The sequence below is a fragment of the Akebia trifoliata genome, chromosome 14 (assembly GCF_017979445.1).
Source record: "Akebia trifoliata isolate Shusen 1 chromosome 14, ASM1797944v1, whole genome shotgun sequence".
Classification (NCBI taxonomy): Eukaryota; Viridiplantae; Streptophyta; class Magnoliopsida; order Ranunculales; family Lardizabalaceae; genus Akebia; species Akebia trifoliata.
Window position 1 is genome coordinate 5,613,234 of NC_141388.1, and position 19,250 is coordinate 5,632,483.

At 36.4% G+C, this 19,250-nt stretch overlaps 2 protein-coding genes across 4 annotated transcripts; one reads left to right on the forward strand and one right to left on the reverse strand.

The window, feature by feature from the left end:
- The first annotated feature begins 1,092 nt into the window (after positions 1-1,092).
- LOC147385787 (homeobox-leucine zipper protein REVOLUTA-like) lies at positions 1,093-10,881 on the forward strand. 3 transcript variants are annotated; one of them, XM_086422569.1, is made up of 19 exons: positions 1,094-2,034; positions 2,185-2,416; positions 2,514-2,673; positions 3,743-3,825; positions 3,929-4,019; positions 4,202-4,297; positions 4,536-4,649; positions 4,774-4,857; positions 5,077-5,232; positions 5,306-5,380; positions 6,448-6,554; positions 6,678-6,861; positions 7,424-7,612; positions 7,987-8,067; positions 8,411-8,545; positions 8,898-9,223; positions 9,447-9,552; positions 9,870-10,019; positions 10,202-10,881. In XM_086422569.1, exons 2-19 carry the CDS (start codon positions 2,187-2,189, stop codon positions 10,346-10,348), a joined length of 2,514 nt encoding a protein of 837 aa, XP_086278695.1. In that variant the 5' UTR covers positions 1,094-2,034; positions 2,185-2,186; the 3' UTR covers positions 10,349-10,881. The 3 variants fall into 3 exon arrangements, with proteins under 3 accessions (XP_086278696.1, XP_086278695.1, XP_086278694.1); XM_086422568.1 differs by having other exon boundaries at positions 1,095-2,034; positions 8,886-9,223; XM_086422570.1 differs by lacking the exon at positions 9,870-10,019 and having other exon boundaries at positions 1,093-2,034; positions 8,886-9,223.
- Positions 10,882-11,854: 973 nt separating this feature from the next.
- On the reverse strand, positions 11,855-17,351 carry LOC147385788 (CASP-like protein 5A2). The gene is made up of 3 exons (XM_086422571.1): positions 16,563-17,351; positions 12,801-12,933; positions 11,855-12,210 (listed from the first exon to the last, which is right to left on the reverse strand). The coding sequence occupies exons 1-3, from the start codon at positions 16,772-16,774 to the stop codon at positions 12,019-12,021; spliced, it is 537 nt and encodes a 178-aa protein (XP_086278697.1). The 5' UTR covers positions 16,775-17,351; the 3' UTR covers positions 11,855-12,018.
- Positions 17,352-19,250: the final 1,899 nt, after the last annotated feature.

Sequence of the window (19,250 nt, forward strand, 5' to 3'; positions counted from 1 at the left end):
GACCCTTAAAACAAAGTTTCGATGATCCATGGAAAACGACTCATCATAAAACACATGATCCTAACGATGTAAACACAAAATCCAATGACGATGATCATTTATCCTCAAGATGAGTATCAATGAAATAGGTATTATTGGAATATGTATAACTTTCAATCATTGGTTTTTGTGTGGATCATGTGCTTTTCCAATGGTGGGCGCCTCTAATGGTAGCCTAAAAAAACAATGGAGGATCCAAATAGAGTTAGGGTCGTATGAAATTTTAATCAAAGAAAGTTGAGATGGTTTGGACCACGACTGAACTTGGTCGAGCTTATTGTCATCGTATATTCGTTGTCTGCCACTGGAGAATATACTCTCTCTTTTCTTTTGCTTTCTGATCCAATTATCTTAAGCAACAATTACTTCTCCATCACCTGAAATCTACATTCACAGCTTATCTCTTACTCTGCTCTTATTTCTTTTCTCTTTTACTTGTATTAAATCTCTTTATAAGGTAGTTCTTTCAAGAAAGAGTCGTGATAATATCACCTCCCCCCACCCCCATTATGCCCCCATCACAGGACCATAGATTAGTTACCTTAGGATACACAAAAAAAAGATTTATGATTATTTGTATCCTAATACAACTGATCTACGATTCTGTGATAGGGGCATTTCAGAGGGAGGAGTCAAAAAATCATTGCACTTCAAGAAAATATTAAACAAGGAAGGTCAAGAGTCTAAATATTTGATGTTCATTTATTCTTATATCTTATACGTTTGATTAAATTCATTAATTGATTTATTATAAAGAGAAATATGAGGGGAAGTATTTAACTAATTCAACCTTAAAGTTTGGATTAAATACGATCAACAAGTTGTCGCGAAAGTAAATTGATACAAAAGGGAGTAACTAATAGTAGCTAGAAAAAGGAGGGTCTAATCTGTCATTTAAAAAACAGAAGGAATGAAATTGTAATTTGACTTTAATAAGAGGGCATGGAAGGAAATACAGTTTGTACTGTTCAGCACTTCAGCTGGTAACAAGCTTCTACCATGTTCCTCAACCCCGCTTCCTTTTAAAAGGCAAACACAGTACAGTATATTAATGCTCAACGTCTTCCCAACCTTCATTTCTTTCGCATTTTATTTAACACATCTGCAGAGATGATTAGGGTTTTAATTTCTCTCCACGAAACTCTCTTCATTTGATCTCTGATGCAGGATTTAAATATGCTCTTTTCCTTTAGATGAGAGAGTCATCGCTACTGGGAAAAAAAATGATTATTTGTGATTTTCTAATGAAATTTGGAGCGATTTCAGGTGTTCGGATGTGTTAGTATCGAGAAAACGATTTCGAGAGTTTTTCTCTGAGAATCGAAGCTGGAAACGTAAAGAGTCTGAGGTTGGAACAGAGGAGAAGGAGTGAGAGAGGTTTTCTTAGAATTTTATTTTATTTTTCGAATCTGAGGTCGAAGAGTTTGGATTTGAGTAGAAGTTTGGCGAAATAATGGATTTTTGTTCTTGTGGTGTTCGTTTGAGATCAATTTTATGTGCTTATGAGAGGTTATACCGTTCTTCTTTTTGTCCGAAATTCTAAATCGTTATAGGTTGAGGATTATTGTGTTTTAGGGGTGATTGAGTATCTAGATTGAAGAATTCATGCGTAGAAGAAGCTTGTTTGAGCTAGATTCAGGTCAAAATCAACGTAGAAAAGAAAATTTCGTACTCAGAATTCATTTCAAGCATATTTCTGCAATTATTTGGTTGAAATTGGCCAGGAAAGCACGAGCAACAGCTGCTTTTGCTTTAAAGTCACAGTTTATAGAAATTTACCGAGAGAGACCAAGAATTTCTTCTTCTTTCAAGGAAAACCTTGAAGGAAGGTGCTTTCGCCATTAAAAAGGTCTCTTTGGATCAATTCTCTGCAACTTCCTCGAACAAAGGCAAGAATTCTCATCGCAAAGGAGCTTCTATCTATATTCGGTAGAAGACAAGAAGCTTGGTCGCGCTTTTTTGGCCAAATAAGGTCCAAGTGTCAATTTTCAAAAGGTATTTTGTGCGAGTATCTTTATTTGTGTTCTCTTGGTCCTTAAATAAACGCTTGTCTTGGAACAAAATCTCCCAACGACGGAGTTTACGAGAGAATCCTTGAGCAAAACAGCGTTTTTTTGTTCTTTCTTTCTGGAATTTGTCTGTCAGAAATGGCGATGGCTGTGGCGCCACACAGAGAGAGCAGCAGCGGAGGCATAAACAAGCATCTTGACAATGGAAAGTATGTTCGATACACAGCAGAGCAAGTCGAAGCTCTCGAACGGGTCTATGCAGAATGTCCCAAGCCAAGTTCCATGCGTCGACAGCAACTCATCCGTGAATGTCCGCTTTTATCCAACATTGAACCCAAACAAATCAAAGTATGGTTTCAAAATCGCAGGTAGGAACTCGTTGAATTGTTTAATCGCATTAATTTTCTTGTTTTTTTAAAAATAAAAAATAAAAAATTTAGTGTATGTTTTTTGGGGTAAATGCAGGTGCCGCGATAAGCAGAGAAAAGAGGCTTCAAGTCTTCAGACTGTGAGCAGGAAGTTGACTGCAATGAACAAGCTGTTAATGGAAGAAAATGATCGTCTTCAAAAACAAGTATCACAGCTGGTGTATGAGAATGGGTACATGCGGCAACAACTGCAAAACGTAAGTTCTATCAGTTACAATTTGACTTGTCTGTTCACCATAACTTTCCTTTATTCTTTGCATTTTTCCTTCTTTAAATTTAAACTTTTGGTGGATTGTCACTTTTTTAATATCATAGTTAAATGCTATTAAAGGTCTATGAAATCCATAAATGGATTTAAGAGGAATTTATGGTTGATATCTGCTAGGGTTTTTGAAATTATTACTGATTGAAGCCTGGTCTCTTGTGGATCCAAACCTTTTGAGTTTGTAATAGTAGTTGTGGTCATTCCTCGTAGACATGGTATGCTTTTCTTATGCAATTTCACTCATACCATATAGTGCAAATATCCTAAAAAAATTCTAAAGAGATTTCAAGCTATGAATGTTTTTAATGTAGGGAGAACTTCAATTTACGTCTTACCTATGGTATTGATTATTGATTAAGTACCCATATTGCCAGAGTTGTGGACCATACTAGGTTTTCTAATACAAATTACCAAAAAAGCACCAATGTTTAATTAATTAATAAAAAAATACTATTTTTTTTAGAGATTACAAAAAATGACTTAACTTGCTGAAATGTCCAGTGTTTTTGTAATTCACTAGACAGTCCAACATTTTAACCTATAAATGTTAGACTGTCTAGCGTTTTAGTAAATGGTTTTAAAACGTTGGACAATCCAGCTAGTTGAATTGCCCATTATCTTCTGGAAAACCCTTAGTCGCTGGTGTAGAAATCTTAATTTTATCGAGAAATCTTGGATAAATATTACATGAACCCTAATAGGGTATTTATAGAGATTACATCAAAGATATGGAAACTAGCATATTCTACTTCATTAATATTCCTAATGTAGAATATCCTAATTGATATTGCTACATTAATTATTTTCCATCACTACCTTCCTTTTGTGATGAGATACATTGATAATGATACAATGTATCTCATGCATCATAGCTGGACTGTCCAACAAGTTGCTAAAACACTGGACACTGGACACAGTGGACAGTCCAGTGTTTTAAATCGTTTTTTGTAATTTACAAAAATTAACCCCTCTTTTGATAATTTTCCGTAATTCTATTGCAGGCATCTGTGGCAACTACCAATGCAAGCTGTGAGCCAGCTGTTACCACTCAGCATTTTCTAAGAGATGCTAATAGCCCTGCTGGGTAATTTTGATTCCAGCAACAATGAACACTAACGGTCTCTCTCTTGAAAGATAAGATTTTTTTAGCTGTTTCTGATCTCTATATTGTTTTTTTTTTTTGGTAGACTCCTCTCAGTCGCAGAGGAAACCTTGACAGAGTTCCTTGCAAAGGCTACAGGAACTGCGGTCAATTGGGTCCAGATGCCTGGGATGAAGGTCTTTTATTGTCACTCACTTCCCTTTTATATTTTAATTCACATGGCCCTTTTCATGCTTCAATAATCATTTTAAATTTTTTATTGCAACATGTACCAGGGAATGTTCTATTCTGGTTTTACCTGTCTTGTATTTATTCTAAATGTAAGTTAGGTGTTCTAATTGTTCAATTTTGTGACCAGCCTGGTCCGGATTCGGTTGGGATTGTTTCCATTTCATACAGTTGTGGTGGAGTCGCAGCACGAGCTTGCGGTCTAGTAAGTTTAGAACCTACAAAGGTAAGCTTTGATATTTAGCAAAATGAATCTTTTTTCTTTCTAATGGAGTTGAGAATGATCATTTGAAAAAATTTAGTTAACCATATCCTATATTTGAAGGGAATTACCATCTCATGTGCCCATTTTGAAAGGTTTAACTGACAAAACCAATTTCTGTCTGAAAATTTCAAAATCATTTCCACTTCATTGTAGTTATTTGTTTTCCGTCAACTAATATTTTATTTTCATTCCTGGACAGATTGCTGGGATCCTCAAAGATCGTCCATCTTGGTTCCGAGATTGCCGAAACCTTGAAGTCTTTACCATGTTTCCAGCTGGAAATGGAGGGACAATTGAATTAATTTATATGCAGGTGAGAAAGAGTAGCTTGGAATTTTAGCTCCTTTTTCTGAGTTTTTGGACTCACCGTAACACCACTTTAGAATCTTGACTCTCTTTTTTTCATGTCCACGTGAATAACCCACAGTTGCTTTCAGATGTATTCTCCAACTACACTGGCTCCTGCTCGTGACTTTTGGACTTTGAGATATACTTCAAGTTTAGAAGATGGCAGTCTCGTGGTATGTAATTATGCCAGTTTTATGGTCTGCTGCATTAGAGTGATCTATTTATTGTTCTGTGCATTAACATAGAGGATTATTATCTATGGTTTACCGAGGGAATTAATCAAAATGGGATCATTTGACAGTTTGTATGTTGTGCACAGGTTGCTGTTTTTTCAAGCTAACAATCCACTAATGATGCTCTTTTTTATTTTTTTGGTACCCATATATCTCAAGGTATGCGAGAGATCACTGTCTGGTACTGGCGCTGACCCAAATGCATCTGCAGCTTCCCAGTTCACAAGGGCTAAGATGCTGCCAAGTGGTTATTTAATTCGGCCATGTGAGGGAGGAGGGTCAATCATCCACATTGTTGACCACCTTGATCTTGAGGTTTGACTTTTAATGGCTGGCTTTCTTAATCCTCCTTCATAACAACTACTTATCCCTCCCAGTCTTTTTTTAGGCATGGAGTGTGCCTGAGGTGTTGCGACCAGTTTATCAATCATCTAAAGTTGTAGCTGAGAAAATGACAATTGCGGTGAGTAATGAAATGATTTTGGTGTTATGAACCTGGCTAATGTGATATTTTTGTTTTTTTTGTTTTTTGCTTATCGTGGGTATCCCCATCCTTCGGGTGAGACTAATCCCAGTCACACACACTTCCCCCTCGGAAATTCTACGTGCAACTGGTTGAGTCAAGGGTCAACCGGACCCTGGAGGGTGGCCCCAAGGAATTCATAGCTTCGTGGGGATTCGAACACATGACCTACCCTTCCTAAGGAGCTTATCAAGGCTCGGCTTGCCACTAGGCCAACCCCTTGGCTTTAGCTAATGTGATATGTTATTATGTTTCTCTTGTGAAATTTGGGTTCTTATAGAACAGAGAAAATGGAAAATGGACAAGAGGACCATCAATCTCAACGAAACCCAAATTCATACCATTCACATGGCCACCAACTAATTGATCCAAACTGTTCTATTGGTGGAGCTCTTATGAGGCATAACCTGAAATTACAAAAAACTAGAGAGGGCTGAAAAAACAAATAAAATATCAAGTCAGGAAAGATTTATTATATCAAGTGATTAGAATTGCCAAGTAGGTACAGTTGTTGATTTGAGTGGCCCACTAATCCAACCATATATATATATATATATTTTGGGAACTGAGATATCTCAGTCTCGACTAATCCGCAGGGCACGCCAACCAACCTAATCTGTCTCATTGAGCTGTGATGATATGTTCAATGGGTTTTGTTGATGAGGATGGACCTCATGTCCAAAATAAAACATTTACTTTAGCGATATATATATATATATATATATATATATATAAAATTTTGGTTATGTTGATCCAGGCCCTTCTCAAAGGACTCCATTTCCTTTCTTTTTTCCCTTTCATCTTTGTTTTGAATTCATTTCGTTTTGTTACTTTATTGCTTGCTTGCTTTTTATTATTATTTACTTCAAGAGTAGCAGAGAAACGTGTTTTAAATGGTCAACATGGTTGAGTTTTGGTTTTGGGTAATTTCTTGTTCTTTTCACACCCAAAGTACAAAAAAAATTAAAATAAATAAAGAAGGAACTGATTAAACATTTTCTCCAAAGGCACTGCGTCACATTAGACAAATAGCTCAGGAGACAAGTGGTGAAGTGGTATATAGTTTGGGCAGGCAGCCTGCTGTTTTGCGATCTTTTAGCCAACGATTGAGCAGGTGATCTCCATAGTTCATTGTTATTCTTCTTGCTGACTCACTCTTATGTACACACACACACACAATCATATACATATCTGCATGTGCATGTTCCCTGAACTTTATTTTTACTAATTTTTATAGGGGATTCAATGATGCGGTAAATGGATTCAATGACGATGGCTGGTCATTGATGAGCTGTGATGGTGCTGAAGATGTAATAATTGCTGTTAACTCCACCAAGGGCATGGGCACCGATGCCAATCTGGCTAATCCCCTTCCATTGCCTGGAGGTGTCATCTGTGTGAAGGCATCCATGCTAGTCCAAGTGAGTTAATCTATCATTATAATCTTGAAGTCTTCAATCTTGAGAATGTACCGAGTGAGTTAACCTATCACGCTACTCTTAAAAGTGATGAAAGGATTAACAACTCTTGTTATGTTTTCATTAATAACTGAATCTTCGAATGAAGTATGCTTACATAAAATTTAGAAGCCATTTTCAGAGATATTTTGGTAAAATTGAATAATTTTAAAGTTCTGTTAAAATTGGTGAGTGCCCCCGTGTCTTGCCAATGGTGAACTCCTATGTAACAATAACACAAACATGTGTGCCTGTGTCTGATATGGGTGTCTCTCACTGTATTTTGAACATTGATACAACATTTTTTTTCATCCTTGTTATCCAATGTTACCAATCGAATTAGGTTTTGCTGATAAACCTTCTAATGAGTTGACTTATTTTGGATGAGTTCAAATTCCACTTTTCCGACTATCTAGTAAGCAATTCTAGATGAAGCCCAAGTCTTGATTATTAGTAGTAAATAAATTTATAATGTACAATTTGTTGGCTGATGAACTAATGAGATTTTGTCCTTTCCTGTCATTAGAATGTTCTTCCCGCATTGTTGGTTCGGTTCCTGAGGGAGCATCGGTCTGAGTGGTCTGATTATAATGTTGATGCATATTCTACAGCATCAGTGAAGGCTAGCTCTTTCTCCATTCCAGGATTGGGGCCCACCAGGTTCTCTGGGAGCCAAATCATCATGCCACTTGGTCACATGGTGCAACATGGAGAGGTCTGGTCATGCTCTTGTTTTATTGAATATTGTTTGATGATAAAAATATTCTTCAGTAGATATTGAGAGTATGTAGGGTTACTAATCCATATATGTTTTCAATGGTAACAAAATTTATAAGGTTTTTTCAATTCATTGTCTAGAGGAAGTCTGTAAAAAGCCTTAAAAGTATCACTTTCTTCAATAATCTACTGAAAATGTGATTAATGTTTCTTTAAAAAATCTTCCAGAAAATTTCTTTTCCTACTAGTGAAAATATAGATTCATGCTTTTTTATTTTGACAGTAGGAAATTTGAACAAATGCCTTTTCATCTTAAATATTTTTCGCAGTATTATTATGCTGATTCTTCTTATTTATTGGAGAGTATTCCAGTTGCTTGAAGTAATTCGACTTGAAGGCCATGTTCTCACTCCAGAAGAGGTTGTCTTATCCAGGGATGTTCATCTCTTGCAGGTTTCTCTCTTCAACGTCTCAGTGAATTATGCTCAACTAGTCTGTAGTTTTATTTTAATATTAGTTTCTTATACTTCATTAATTTGTAAGCGTGGAAGTTTTTAGTAGTGACTTGGACTCAGTCATCTGCTTGAAGTCACTAGTTTGGCATATTGAATCATATTTAGTAGAGTTATACTTGTGACTTGGTTACTTCAGAATTTATAAAAATGTAAGAAGGTACTGAAAATGCTAGAAAGAAGAAAGCGTGTAGGAAAAATCTTAGCCTGCTATTTATTCTTTGCAATTAGAAACAGTTCCTGATATTGATTTTATTATAGTTTTAATTTGTTTTATGTTGTAGATTTGTAGTGGAGTTGATGAGAATGTAGTTGGTGCCTGTTCCGAACTTATTTTTGCTCCAATTGATGAAATGTTTCCGGGTGATGCTCCACTGCTTCCCTCTGGGTTTCGAATTATACCATTGGATTCAAAAACAGTTGAGTTTGTAACTATCAATCCTCACATCTTTTTCATTTTAATGATTTCTTATTTCTTAAGGATTTCCATTTTCCAATAATTGGCATGTGCCTTGACAGAATCTATAGCTTTAGATAGAGTTGAATAGCAAAATTGATCTCTGAGTTTATAAATGATCAGCTTCATTGCTGATTGTTTATAAAAGAACAATGTGGGCTTGGTCCAGTCAAGCCGAGCAACTAAGCAATGTAGTCAGCTTAGTTGAACTAGCAGTCTAACAGACCAAGTCCTTGTCTTAAAGACTTGAGCATATAGATGGTGCTAATATTTTGCCTCCAAAACTAATGTGTACTATACAGTATGAAACACAGGATACATTAACCTCTCATCGGACGTTGGATCTAGCATCCAGCCTTGAAGTAGGCCCAGCGACAAATCGGGCTGCTGCAGACACATCTCCAAATTCCTATACCATGCGCTCAGTGTTGACCATTGCCTTTCAGTTTCCTTTTGAGCACCATCTCCTGGATAGTGTTGCGACTATGGCTCAGAAGTATGTCCGCAGTGTGATTTCCTCTGTGCAGAGGATAGCCATGGCCATTTCTCCATCTGGAATGGGCCCTCAGATGGGCCCAAAGCTATCTCCGGGCTCCCCTGAAGCTCTTACACTTGCTCACTGGATCTGCCAGAGTTATAGGTAAGTTGTACTAAACTTGAAATGCTTATAATCACTTTAGCAAAATTCTGATACAAATTTGAAGGGCTTTTTCCATTTATGAGTTTTTCATCTCATCTAAGAAGGATCCTTTATAGCTTGTGAAAAGTTGTGAATCATCATTGTTGGACTATCCATAACCCTCTATTCCTCTTTTGCTACTAAAATAGATTCGTTTTTTTTTTTTTCTTTTCTTCATTCTCAGTTACCACTTAGGAGCAGAACTGCTGAGTTCTGACTGCGAGGGAAGGGAATCTGTGTTGAAAGTGCTCTGGCATCATCCTGACGCAATACTATGCATCTCTTTGCAGGTTTGGTTACATATAAAATGAAAAAATTGCTATTTCATATAACTTCTTGTACAGTTGACATAATTATCTAGGAGAAATATCAATTAATTTTCCATGCTAGACGCATATATTGTCAGACACACACACACACCATATTTTCAAGGATTATTTCAAATTAGGATCTGAGGTATTAACCTTTCATTAAAGAAAAGAAAATTATGGCTTGAATTTGGTAGTTTAAGCCTCCCTTGGTATATATTCTAATTGAGTTGATTTGGCTAAGTTCCAAAGATTATTAGTGAAAGTTAACAAGGTGTTTTGGTTGGTTTAATTTGTAGTCCCCACCAGTATTCACCTTCGCCAACCAAGCGGGTCTAGACATGCTGGAGACCACGCTGGTGGCTCTACAGGACATTACGCTAGATAAGATATTCGACGAGTCTGGGTGGAAGTCACTGTGCTCTGACTTCACAAAGATAATGCAACAGGTAGTGCATAGGGACACATTATTGCTGATGTCATCTGAAGTTGATCAAATATGGCCTCTGAAAATTTTCTTTACAAATTGCTGGTTCATTATTTTGTAGGTTAAGAATATTCCCATCGAAATACAAATAACAAGTTTTCTTTCTGTTGTGGTGGTGTTTCCCCTATGCGCTTTCTTTTGCAGGGATTTGGATATCTGCCATCTGGAGTTTGTGTATCAACTATGGGGCGCCAAGTATCATTCGAACAAGCCATTGTCTGGAAAATCCTTACTGAAGAAAACGTTGTCCATTGCCTTGCCTTAGCTTTCATCAACTGGTCTTTTGTATAGATATTACCCGCCCCCGAACCAACAAAAAAAAAAAAAAAAAAAAGTCAGAAAAAAGGGATTCCATTAAATCTGTATATATTTTTCAATTAAAATATTAAGAAGGGTTTAAAATTTTATTTTCGTGGGGAAGAGTTGGACTATATGCATGTCCATGCCTTTGAATTTTTGAATGGGGAAACAGGAACACTACTGTTCATTTGTATGCCTACATACATAGCAAGGATCATGCACTCAATGAGGAATCGGAGTTACAACTTACAAGCAGCATATAAAAGATCCAAGCTATCAAACAATATGTTGTAAGAGGAAACGCTCCCTCATACTCAAACGGGCTGAGGTACCAAGTGGCACTAGTGGTATGGCAAGGAGGTTAGGCACTGAAATGAATTGAAGCTACTATGGTTTTAAGTTCATTGGGTAATCTATGTAGACAATGTTAATTGTTCTTTGCAACTAACTTGCTTCGTCGATCATTTAGTAAATCAGTGAATGTGATCATCTTGTACAGATGGTCTCTTACCATTTTTGCTTTAGCACTCAAATGTCTACAAATGACTACTCAACCGGATGAGCAATCATTTTGTTTGAAACCTGAGCATTGACAATAACCATTGAATTTGGCTTATGCATTCATTAGTTGGTTTGAGAATGTTTGAACCAGTGTAGTGTAGATGATGCAAATTAAATGGTTCCCACATGTATACCAAGCGAACTGATTATAGGTGAGGTGGAAAAACCCAGTCAATTAAGTCAATTCACCTTCATTTTCTCCACCAAATAAGACATGTGATGAACAAAGATGGGATTCCATTTTCTCTTAGGGGTCTTTCTCTTTCACGTGTTGTAAATCTTGTACCATTTTTAAGAATAGTGGAATGACTCTTCGGATTCGAAATCCAGGGATATAATCCGGATTTAGGACAAATCTCATAAACAAATATTTGTATTATCCTCTTTCAATCATTTGTGTGTAAAGACCTTATCCAATTCGAATCCACGTCAGTAAGTATTCATTGTATTTTATTTGAAAAACAATGCAAATTTGCTGCAAATAATAGGCTGATGAGAACCATTAGGTCCCCACATTCAAATCTCTTCTGCATTTATAGATAGATTAGACACTAAATGGCCTAATAGCTCCTCCGCATCATCACTGCCTTGTGCTGTCATTCAGAGAGCCGACATTTTGTGGGCCTAAACCAAGAGTTGCTCAAATCCTATGATTCTATTAGTCCTATATATGGACCATTAAAAAAAAAAAAAAAAACTGCTATTGCCACACCAACTTTTGCCAACATTACCCCAAGATGTATGCAATTATTTGGTGATTTACATATGAATGGTGGTGGCATTGGCAAAAGTTGGTGTAGCAATAGAATCTCTTAAAAAAATAATAATAATATAAAAATAGTATAGCTATCTCTTGATTATGATTATTCCGTTAGATCAAGTTCCAAAATGCTGTCAGTCACTGTATACCAGAAACCTTTCCTTGAGATGCAACCATCAGTTCCAAAGATTTTTATATTTTTTGAAATTCCTCATGGTCTGATTTATGTTACATACACATACCACACTGCAGAGCAAATCAAATCTGGAAAACAGTTGAGAGCGATGAAGAAAACAGAACAGTTTCGGGGAAAAAAACAAAGGCTTCCCATGCTTCACTTTCACCGTGAAGCCAGTGACCAGAAGTTCAAGAGAAAAGATGGTGAGACAGCGAACCAACTGATGAAGGCCATGGCGGTGGCAGTCTCAAACCTCGAGCAGTGGTTTTGGGCACATTCATTGAGATCATTGTCGATGAGGACTGTGATACCCGCAGATGCACAAGCTGCAGCAAATGTTAATGTTGACGTGATCTGCAGTGAGGAATAAACTCACTATGTAAGCTTGTGAAATAAAAAAAGTGTCAAGTACCAAGTTAAAAGGATACCAATACAGTATATTTTTCATATCTGGATAATCCATAACAACAACAATGTTAGAAGTTCTTTATACCTATACAAATAGTATATAACGTGTTTGTAAGCCAATATACATGCAATCCGATTACGCATTAATGTGATTAATTCTCATGCCACTGTTTATACTAAGAATAACAGCACTGTTTCATGAAACTCAATCTACTACTCAAAAAATCAGTGAAATGACTAGTTTAAATCAAGACTCGGGTTACATCCAAAAGATGAAAAATGGAAAACCATTTTTGAGTGCTTGAAGGCATCAAATCAAATTCATAAAACCTAGAATACTTGCCCAGCTTTGTGTCATCTTGTTGTGCACATCGAAGCCGGATTAAGGGAGAAGTTTGTAAACCATGGTTCTTGGGTGATTGCAAGTGATTTTGTATGTATGTAGAATAAAACCATCTAACCACCACATATCTTTAAAAAAAAAAAAAATTGAACATTTCTCTCTCTAAAGTAGTGGTATTCATAGCTTCACTTACCCCATCCCCAATGGTGAACAAACCGACAACTCGAGAATTTCGCAAGCAGCGCCGCACAAAAATGGCATATATATCAACAATGGCTAGTGATAGGCTCCACAAACTTTGCAAGCCAACTGCCCCAACAAGGTAGCTGACACAACAAATACAAGAAAGAGCATGAGCATGTGATTCCCAACTCACAATCAATAAAAGACTTTAAATCCAAGCTAAACAAAAAAACTCGAAGTAGATTGTATAAGCGCAATGAAATGAAAGATTGGCTCAAAATAGAACAGACCACAGAGTGAACATCAAATGTGAGTTTCTTCTCTACAAAAAAAAACAGGTTAAATAAAAGCTTGTTAACATTAAAGTCTAAGACTTGATCCTCAAAATCTAGGGTATAACAGTGTGCTTTAGATACTCAAGAGATTCTGAAATATGGCCGGAATAAGACCTTTTTTTAGCTGGGCAAGTGAGATTAGTGGTCAGTAATCAGTAGGTGAAGGCTGGTTTTGAACCCAGGTTGAGGTATCAACATTCTCAGACTTTAACCAACCTATCATTCACTTTGACCAGTGTCCGAAAGAGTTTAATTGCACACTATCCATTTTAACTAGAGAAAATAAAAGGTCAATTAAACCACTCAACAAAAAGAAGAAAGATCAAATCAAATACCTGAGACATTAACCATCACAGTTCAATTAAAGTCAAGTCATTCAGTTTCTTCATGAGCATGGACTTCACTAAGAACCCATTTTGTTGGATTCCAAAAATAAAGGAAATTATAAGCTCCTTTGGTGATGAATGATTGACCTGAGAAATTTCCTTATGACTCTAACCAACTTGAGCATGATCCGTGGCTTCGCACTTAGCAGCTGGAGCGCTCAACCTCCAAATGGGGTAAAATATTTATATATTTCTGCATCACAGGTTTACCAAAGGAAGACTTGACAAATGGCTCGGTGGAATCAGCATGGGACAATTTCATTACAGGCTGTCATATTCTAGTCATCTAAGAACAGAGCTCATCCCAGCGGACATGCCAGGTCAAGGTATTATATAGCATAATAAATGGTGATCTATATCTATAACCAATCTGACTCAGCACTATGACACAGTCAATATCTGACCGGGGGGACTGTGCTGATCCTGCTTCATACATTGGGTTTGGTCCATGTATTTGTTAGTAAATATATTGTTTTCACATGCAACATGTCAAGGATCGAACAGGCATCTCGAACCCAGACCTGGATTTGATCAGCAATTGACCCAGAACCAAGACATATCAACATATAAGATCCTTTCCTTCAAGTTGCAATGTCTTTCCTTCATGTTTGTAGTATTAACCAAGGTTTCAAAAGATAGTTCAACAGCTTAGCAGTTAATCATCATAACCATTATAACAGCAATTACAATCATTGTCATCAAATTGTTATCCCAAAAATTTGGGGTTGGCTAAACAAATCATGTTCCTCCATTCAGTTTTATCTAAAGCCACTCCACATCTTCTATAATTGTCAGTCTATTGATATCCACTTAACCACTTTCTTTTGGGTCTTCATCTCGATAGTTTAAAACCTTTAACTCCAAGGTTCATTCTAACTAAGTTTATAATTGGTATATGTTGCACATTAACCATCTCAATCAACTTTCTCTTAAGAGCCTATTACATTTTCATGAACGTACTCATTTCTAATCTTATTTTTTTAGTCTTTCCACTCATCCATCTCAGAATCCTCATCTCTGTCACGCTCTACAATTAATAAGTCCATTATAACATTATCTTAGAGATTAAAACCACTGCAATAACCATCTGAGGGTTGGTGAGATGGCCAAGGCCACACCTCAGGAAGTGGTGGTGGTCTTGAGTTCAAAACTCCCCTACCCCCCACTTTAGTGGCCACCCTCAGGGATTTATCCCAAAATTTACCTGTTGCATGTTGGGGGAGGGGACTGCATGTGCCCCGAAGATTAGTTGGGTGCTCTAAGAGGCCCATATGCCTCGGGTTCCAAAAAAACACTGCAAATAAAGCTTAACTGCGTAATTTTATTTTCAAACTTTAGTTGTTATACTGTTTCAAGAACACAAATGTAATATCGTTATTTTGAAAATAATGGCAATCCCGAAAACAAAATTTTACATAATGTTAAAAAGACGTGTTTAAAAGAAAAAGTCAAATTTAAATGAAACTGTCTAAATTAAAAAGAGGCTATAACTGCATTTTTTTTTCAAAAATCTTTACTACTACAATGAGAGAAGCCGGAGTAGAGGTGGTTCGACACCAAAATTTTAGAGGTAATGCATGCCCCCAGTTTTATATATATTGAAAAGTATAATATATTGATAAAAGGAAGCAACAAAATAAAGAGAGTTCCATCTAAAAAAAAAGTCATCGAAGGTAACTCCCGCAAACTCTATGTACTATTTTGACTATAAGTACAAATAGCCCAAGATCTCTAAGAAACCTGCATGAAAGCTTCTACTCTTACTATTGAACACCCTGTTATTTCTCTCGTTCCAAATCCTCCAAGCAATAGCGGAGGGAAGCATATCCCACAAGAGTCTTTTTCTAGAATGGAATGCATTACTACCCCACTCAACTAACAGCGAGGAAAACTTACAAGGAAGGACCCAATTTATACAGAATAGACCAAGGAAATTTGACCAAATATTATGAGAGAAGGAGCAATGACTTAAAATATGATCCACGGATTCCTCATCCCTTAAACAAAGGGGACAACAATTAGGAGTGATCCAACCCAAAACAATCAAATTATCCATCGTAAGTATTCTACCGAGGGAAGCCAACCAAACAAAAAATGAGATTTTAGAGGGAATAGGCTTGGATCAAATGATTGACCCCAAGAGGGATCGCTCGACATAGGGATTGAGGCTCTCATAGAAGGACCTGACAAAGAATCTCGAATCCTTTGCACTCTTCCATTCCCACCTATCCTGTCGTTGAGATGAATCGAATGCAAGAAATCAAGGAAAGATATCATCTCGTTTAGCTCCCAATCATTAAAGTTTATCCTGAACCCCATATCCCACGTGGGACTAGAGTCATTGCGTATCAAACACTGTTGGATAGAACGTTCTTCTTAATAAAACAGGCGTACAAAGACGCCAAATCCTAGTTTTATATTGAAATCTATATAATCTAGGTCATTTTGGTATAAATGAATAAAAAAACCCAGAAAAACCTCATCTTAGTTTTCAAAATTACAAAAGTATCATTTTTCACTACATAATCTTCAAGAACCCTTTAATTAATATTTTAAATTACAAATAAGTCCTTCTGATACATGTGCGTTTGCACATGCCACCTTTCTATTGTTACATAATGTTATAACAACCGTTATTTTTTAGGCAAAAGCACTACGATATCAAAAGAGATTTCCATCCATTCAAATTTAAATTGCAAGGCCCAAATTCCCATGCATTCATTAATTCTCATTTTAGAAAGATTACTAACAAATAACTGAAATATCCTTGATGCAAGTGCGTTTATCGATTGGAAAACCCATCTAATAACTCAGCAGGTATCCAACACAGGTCGGAAGGTTCACAGTGGCAAAAGATACCCAACATCCAATCAAAAAGAAATTATCATGTTCTTACCACACTCTCAACCTTGATATTATATTTCTTGATAAACCTAATCTAAATGCACTTCGGATCGAAATATATTCAGGGAAGGTTACTTTTACTCATAACTAAATTGACAAATAACAGCAATTTCAATGAAAAAAATCATGTATAAATTCCAAAATTACCAGAAAGCAGTGACAGAGATGAAATCACTGGTCGAGGCCATGGTGCCAAGGGATGCAGCTGCAAACACGAATTGACATAAACGTAAGGCCAAGCCTCCTGGAGTGCCTGGCATGCCTTGAATGTCCTTCATCCTTACTCTAGGAGCATTGTTGGCACCATCAGTGAGAGGAGGAGCTTCTACTGGATGCACCGAAGGATGACTCACATTCATCTCTTGAATCCAAACAAACTTCAACTCATCTCACGATCATTTCCATCGATATATCTTCAATGTTCGAAAATCTGGTATCCAAGTGGAATAAATAACCTCCAAACTCAGCGAACAAATTCAATTTTCAATCTAGATTTGAAAACAATCGCCGCCTCTTAGTCAGAGGCACCGAATTTCTATAGATTTGCAGCCAAAAAGGTAATCTCATGACCTAATTCCACGAATTGCGTGAAAAAAACGAAACCTAATTCAACTCATTTAGATAAAATATGAAACAAAGTAACCGATTATCAACCCTAATTTTACTGGTTGCCTAGAAGGGAAGAAGATCCAATAAAACGAAACCCTAAACTTCGATCGATTTGAGAAAAAAAACGAAGTAAATCTTCGATTCAGAAGCCAGATTCGATCGATTTTAGTGAAAAAAAACAGGCAAAATCCCTTGATTAAGAGCTTTTACAAAGCCAAGTTCGTCTTCTTATTAAGCGATCGACGGATCAATGGAGATGCGTAGAATATCATCAATCACAAAGGAGAGAGAGAGAGAGCACTACTCAGACGACGAAGTAAAGACCAAATTAACAGTCTTCAGTCTTGACATAACCATACGCCGAATTCCGAAAAAGAATTTTTCTATCTAAAATTGGGTAATTTAGACCTGACCCCATAACGTTTTGGCTAATATCTAAGATACACCGTGTATTTTCAAACTGATTACATGCCCCTTTGACTAAAGTCTTTTAAAAGAGACTAACTGGAACTGACTAAATGTCAAAATTCCTTCGATTTTTCCCAAAAAAATTAGTCAATGTTGATCTTCAAAATTTAGGATACATTTTTGTCCTTTATTTCGAGCTTAAGATCCTATCTCCTTCAAATCGAGAGATGGTTATTGTTTTTTGGCTCTAGATCGAAGATGAGGAAATTTACGTCAGTTTTTATTAGCCTCTCTTAAAAGACTTTGGTCAAGACGCATGTCTTCAGTTTGAAAATACATGGTGTATCTCGGATATTAACCAAAACATTCTTTGGATTACATGCGCAGTCTCTAGGGAGGTATCCCAAATATTGATGATAACATAGTGTTATAAAATAAATTCGAAAACCCACGTGTCAACGTTGCAAAGAGGGTTTTATCGAAATTTTGTAGCGGGCTGCCCGCTTCAAAGTCGGACTCAGGACGATCCGCTTATAAGATTGGAGAGGGACGATGGTTTGAGTTTTGGGAACGACTTTCATCGAGACGGTTATTCCAAAGGCTACTGAAACTCTTTTCAACATGTTTTATTGCAAATCGCGTATAAAGATCTGCAATCTTTGATCATTAAACAAAGCTTATAGGTATTTGACTTTTTGTCGTGGTAATCTGAATGCCCCATGTGGCAAACTCAATCAACTATCTTGATGTGACAAGTTTGAAAATCGTAGATCTGCACTTCTTGAGACACACGGTCTCTCAAGATACACTTTTTTTAATGGGGAAGTGTAGATGTGCATCCCGAGAAGTGCAAATTTACGATTCTCAAACTTGTCACATAAAGGTAGTCGATTGAGTTTGTCACTTGGGATAGTCAGATTATCAGGATTCTTTGACTTTACTTTTGCAAATATGAATATATATTAATGACAGTTGATCTTCCATCCTTCAATCCTAATTTTGGTCAAACAAGCAAGGGCGGAGCTAAGATTAAAGGTGATTTTTTTTTTTTTTTTTTTTTTTTATGGGGGGACAACTTAAAATGAAGAAAATAATTTTGTGGGGGAAATAGTGACTGATTTAGCTCATTAGTCCATAGACTTTAAAAATTCTTATGGGGGCAAGTGTTCCTATGGTAAATCCACCCCTGATGATTGGTCTTTGGTTTTTGGTCTATGATCATAAGTCTTTAATCATTGATCTATGGTAGAAAGGTCTATGATATGTGTCAATGATCGTATTGATCTCATATCTCAAATCATTGTTCTTTTCATCTGAATTCTTAATATTGATATATTTTTATTTAAATGCCGTGCAAACTCACCTTGTGGATTGATGAGATAGCAACTAATAAATTTAATGATAAATATGTATAAAAAAAATTATTTCAAGAGAAAGAAAGGGACTTGTGAATAAACTACGCATCGATAGGATGCAATGTTGTATGATGAATAGGGATCTTACCTTTTTTTTATTTGTCTATTATTTGTTTTTTGAAAGGTATTTTGTAGCTAGTTTATCAATAATAAAATTTTAACTTTTAATTTTTAGGGATGGAGTTACAGTGGGGGCACTTGCCCCCACAAGAATTTTAACTCATAGATTAATGAGTTATTACAATAAATATTAGCGACAAATAAAAAAATCCACCACTATTGCCTTCACAATTTTTTTTCACTCATAATTGCCTCCACTAAATATTTTTTTTACTCTAAGTTGCCCCCTGCCCCCCCCCCCTCCCCTCGAAAAATAATAATAATAATAATTCTACTCTTAGTT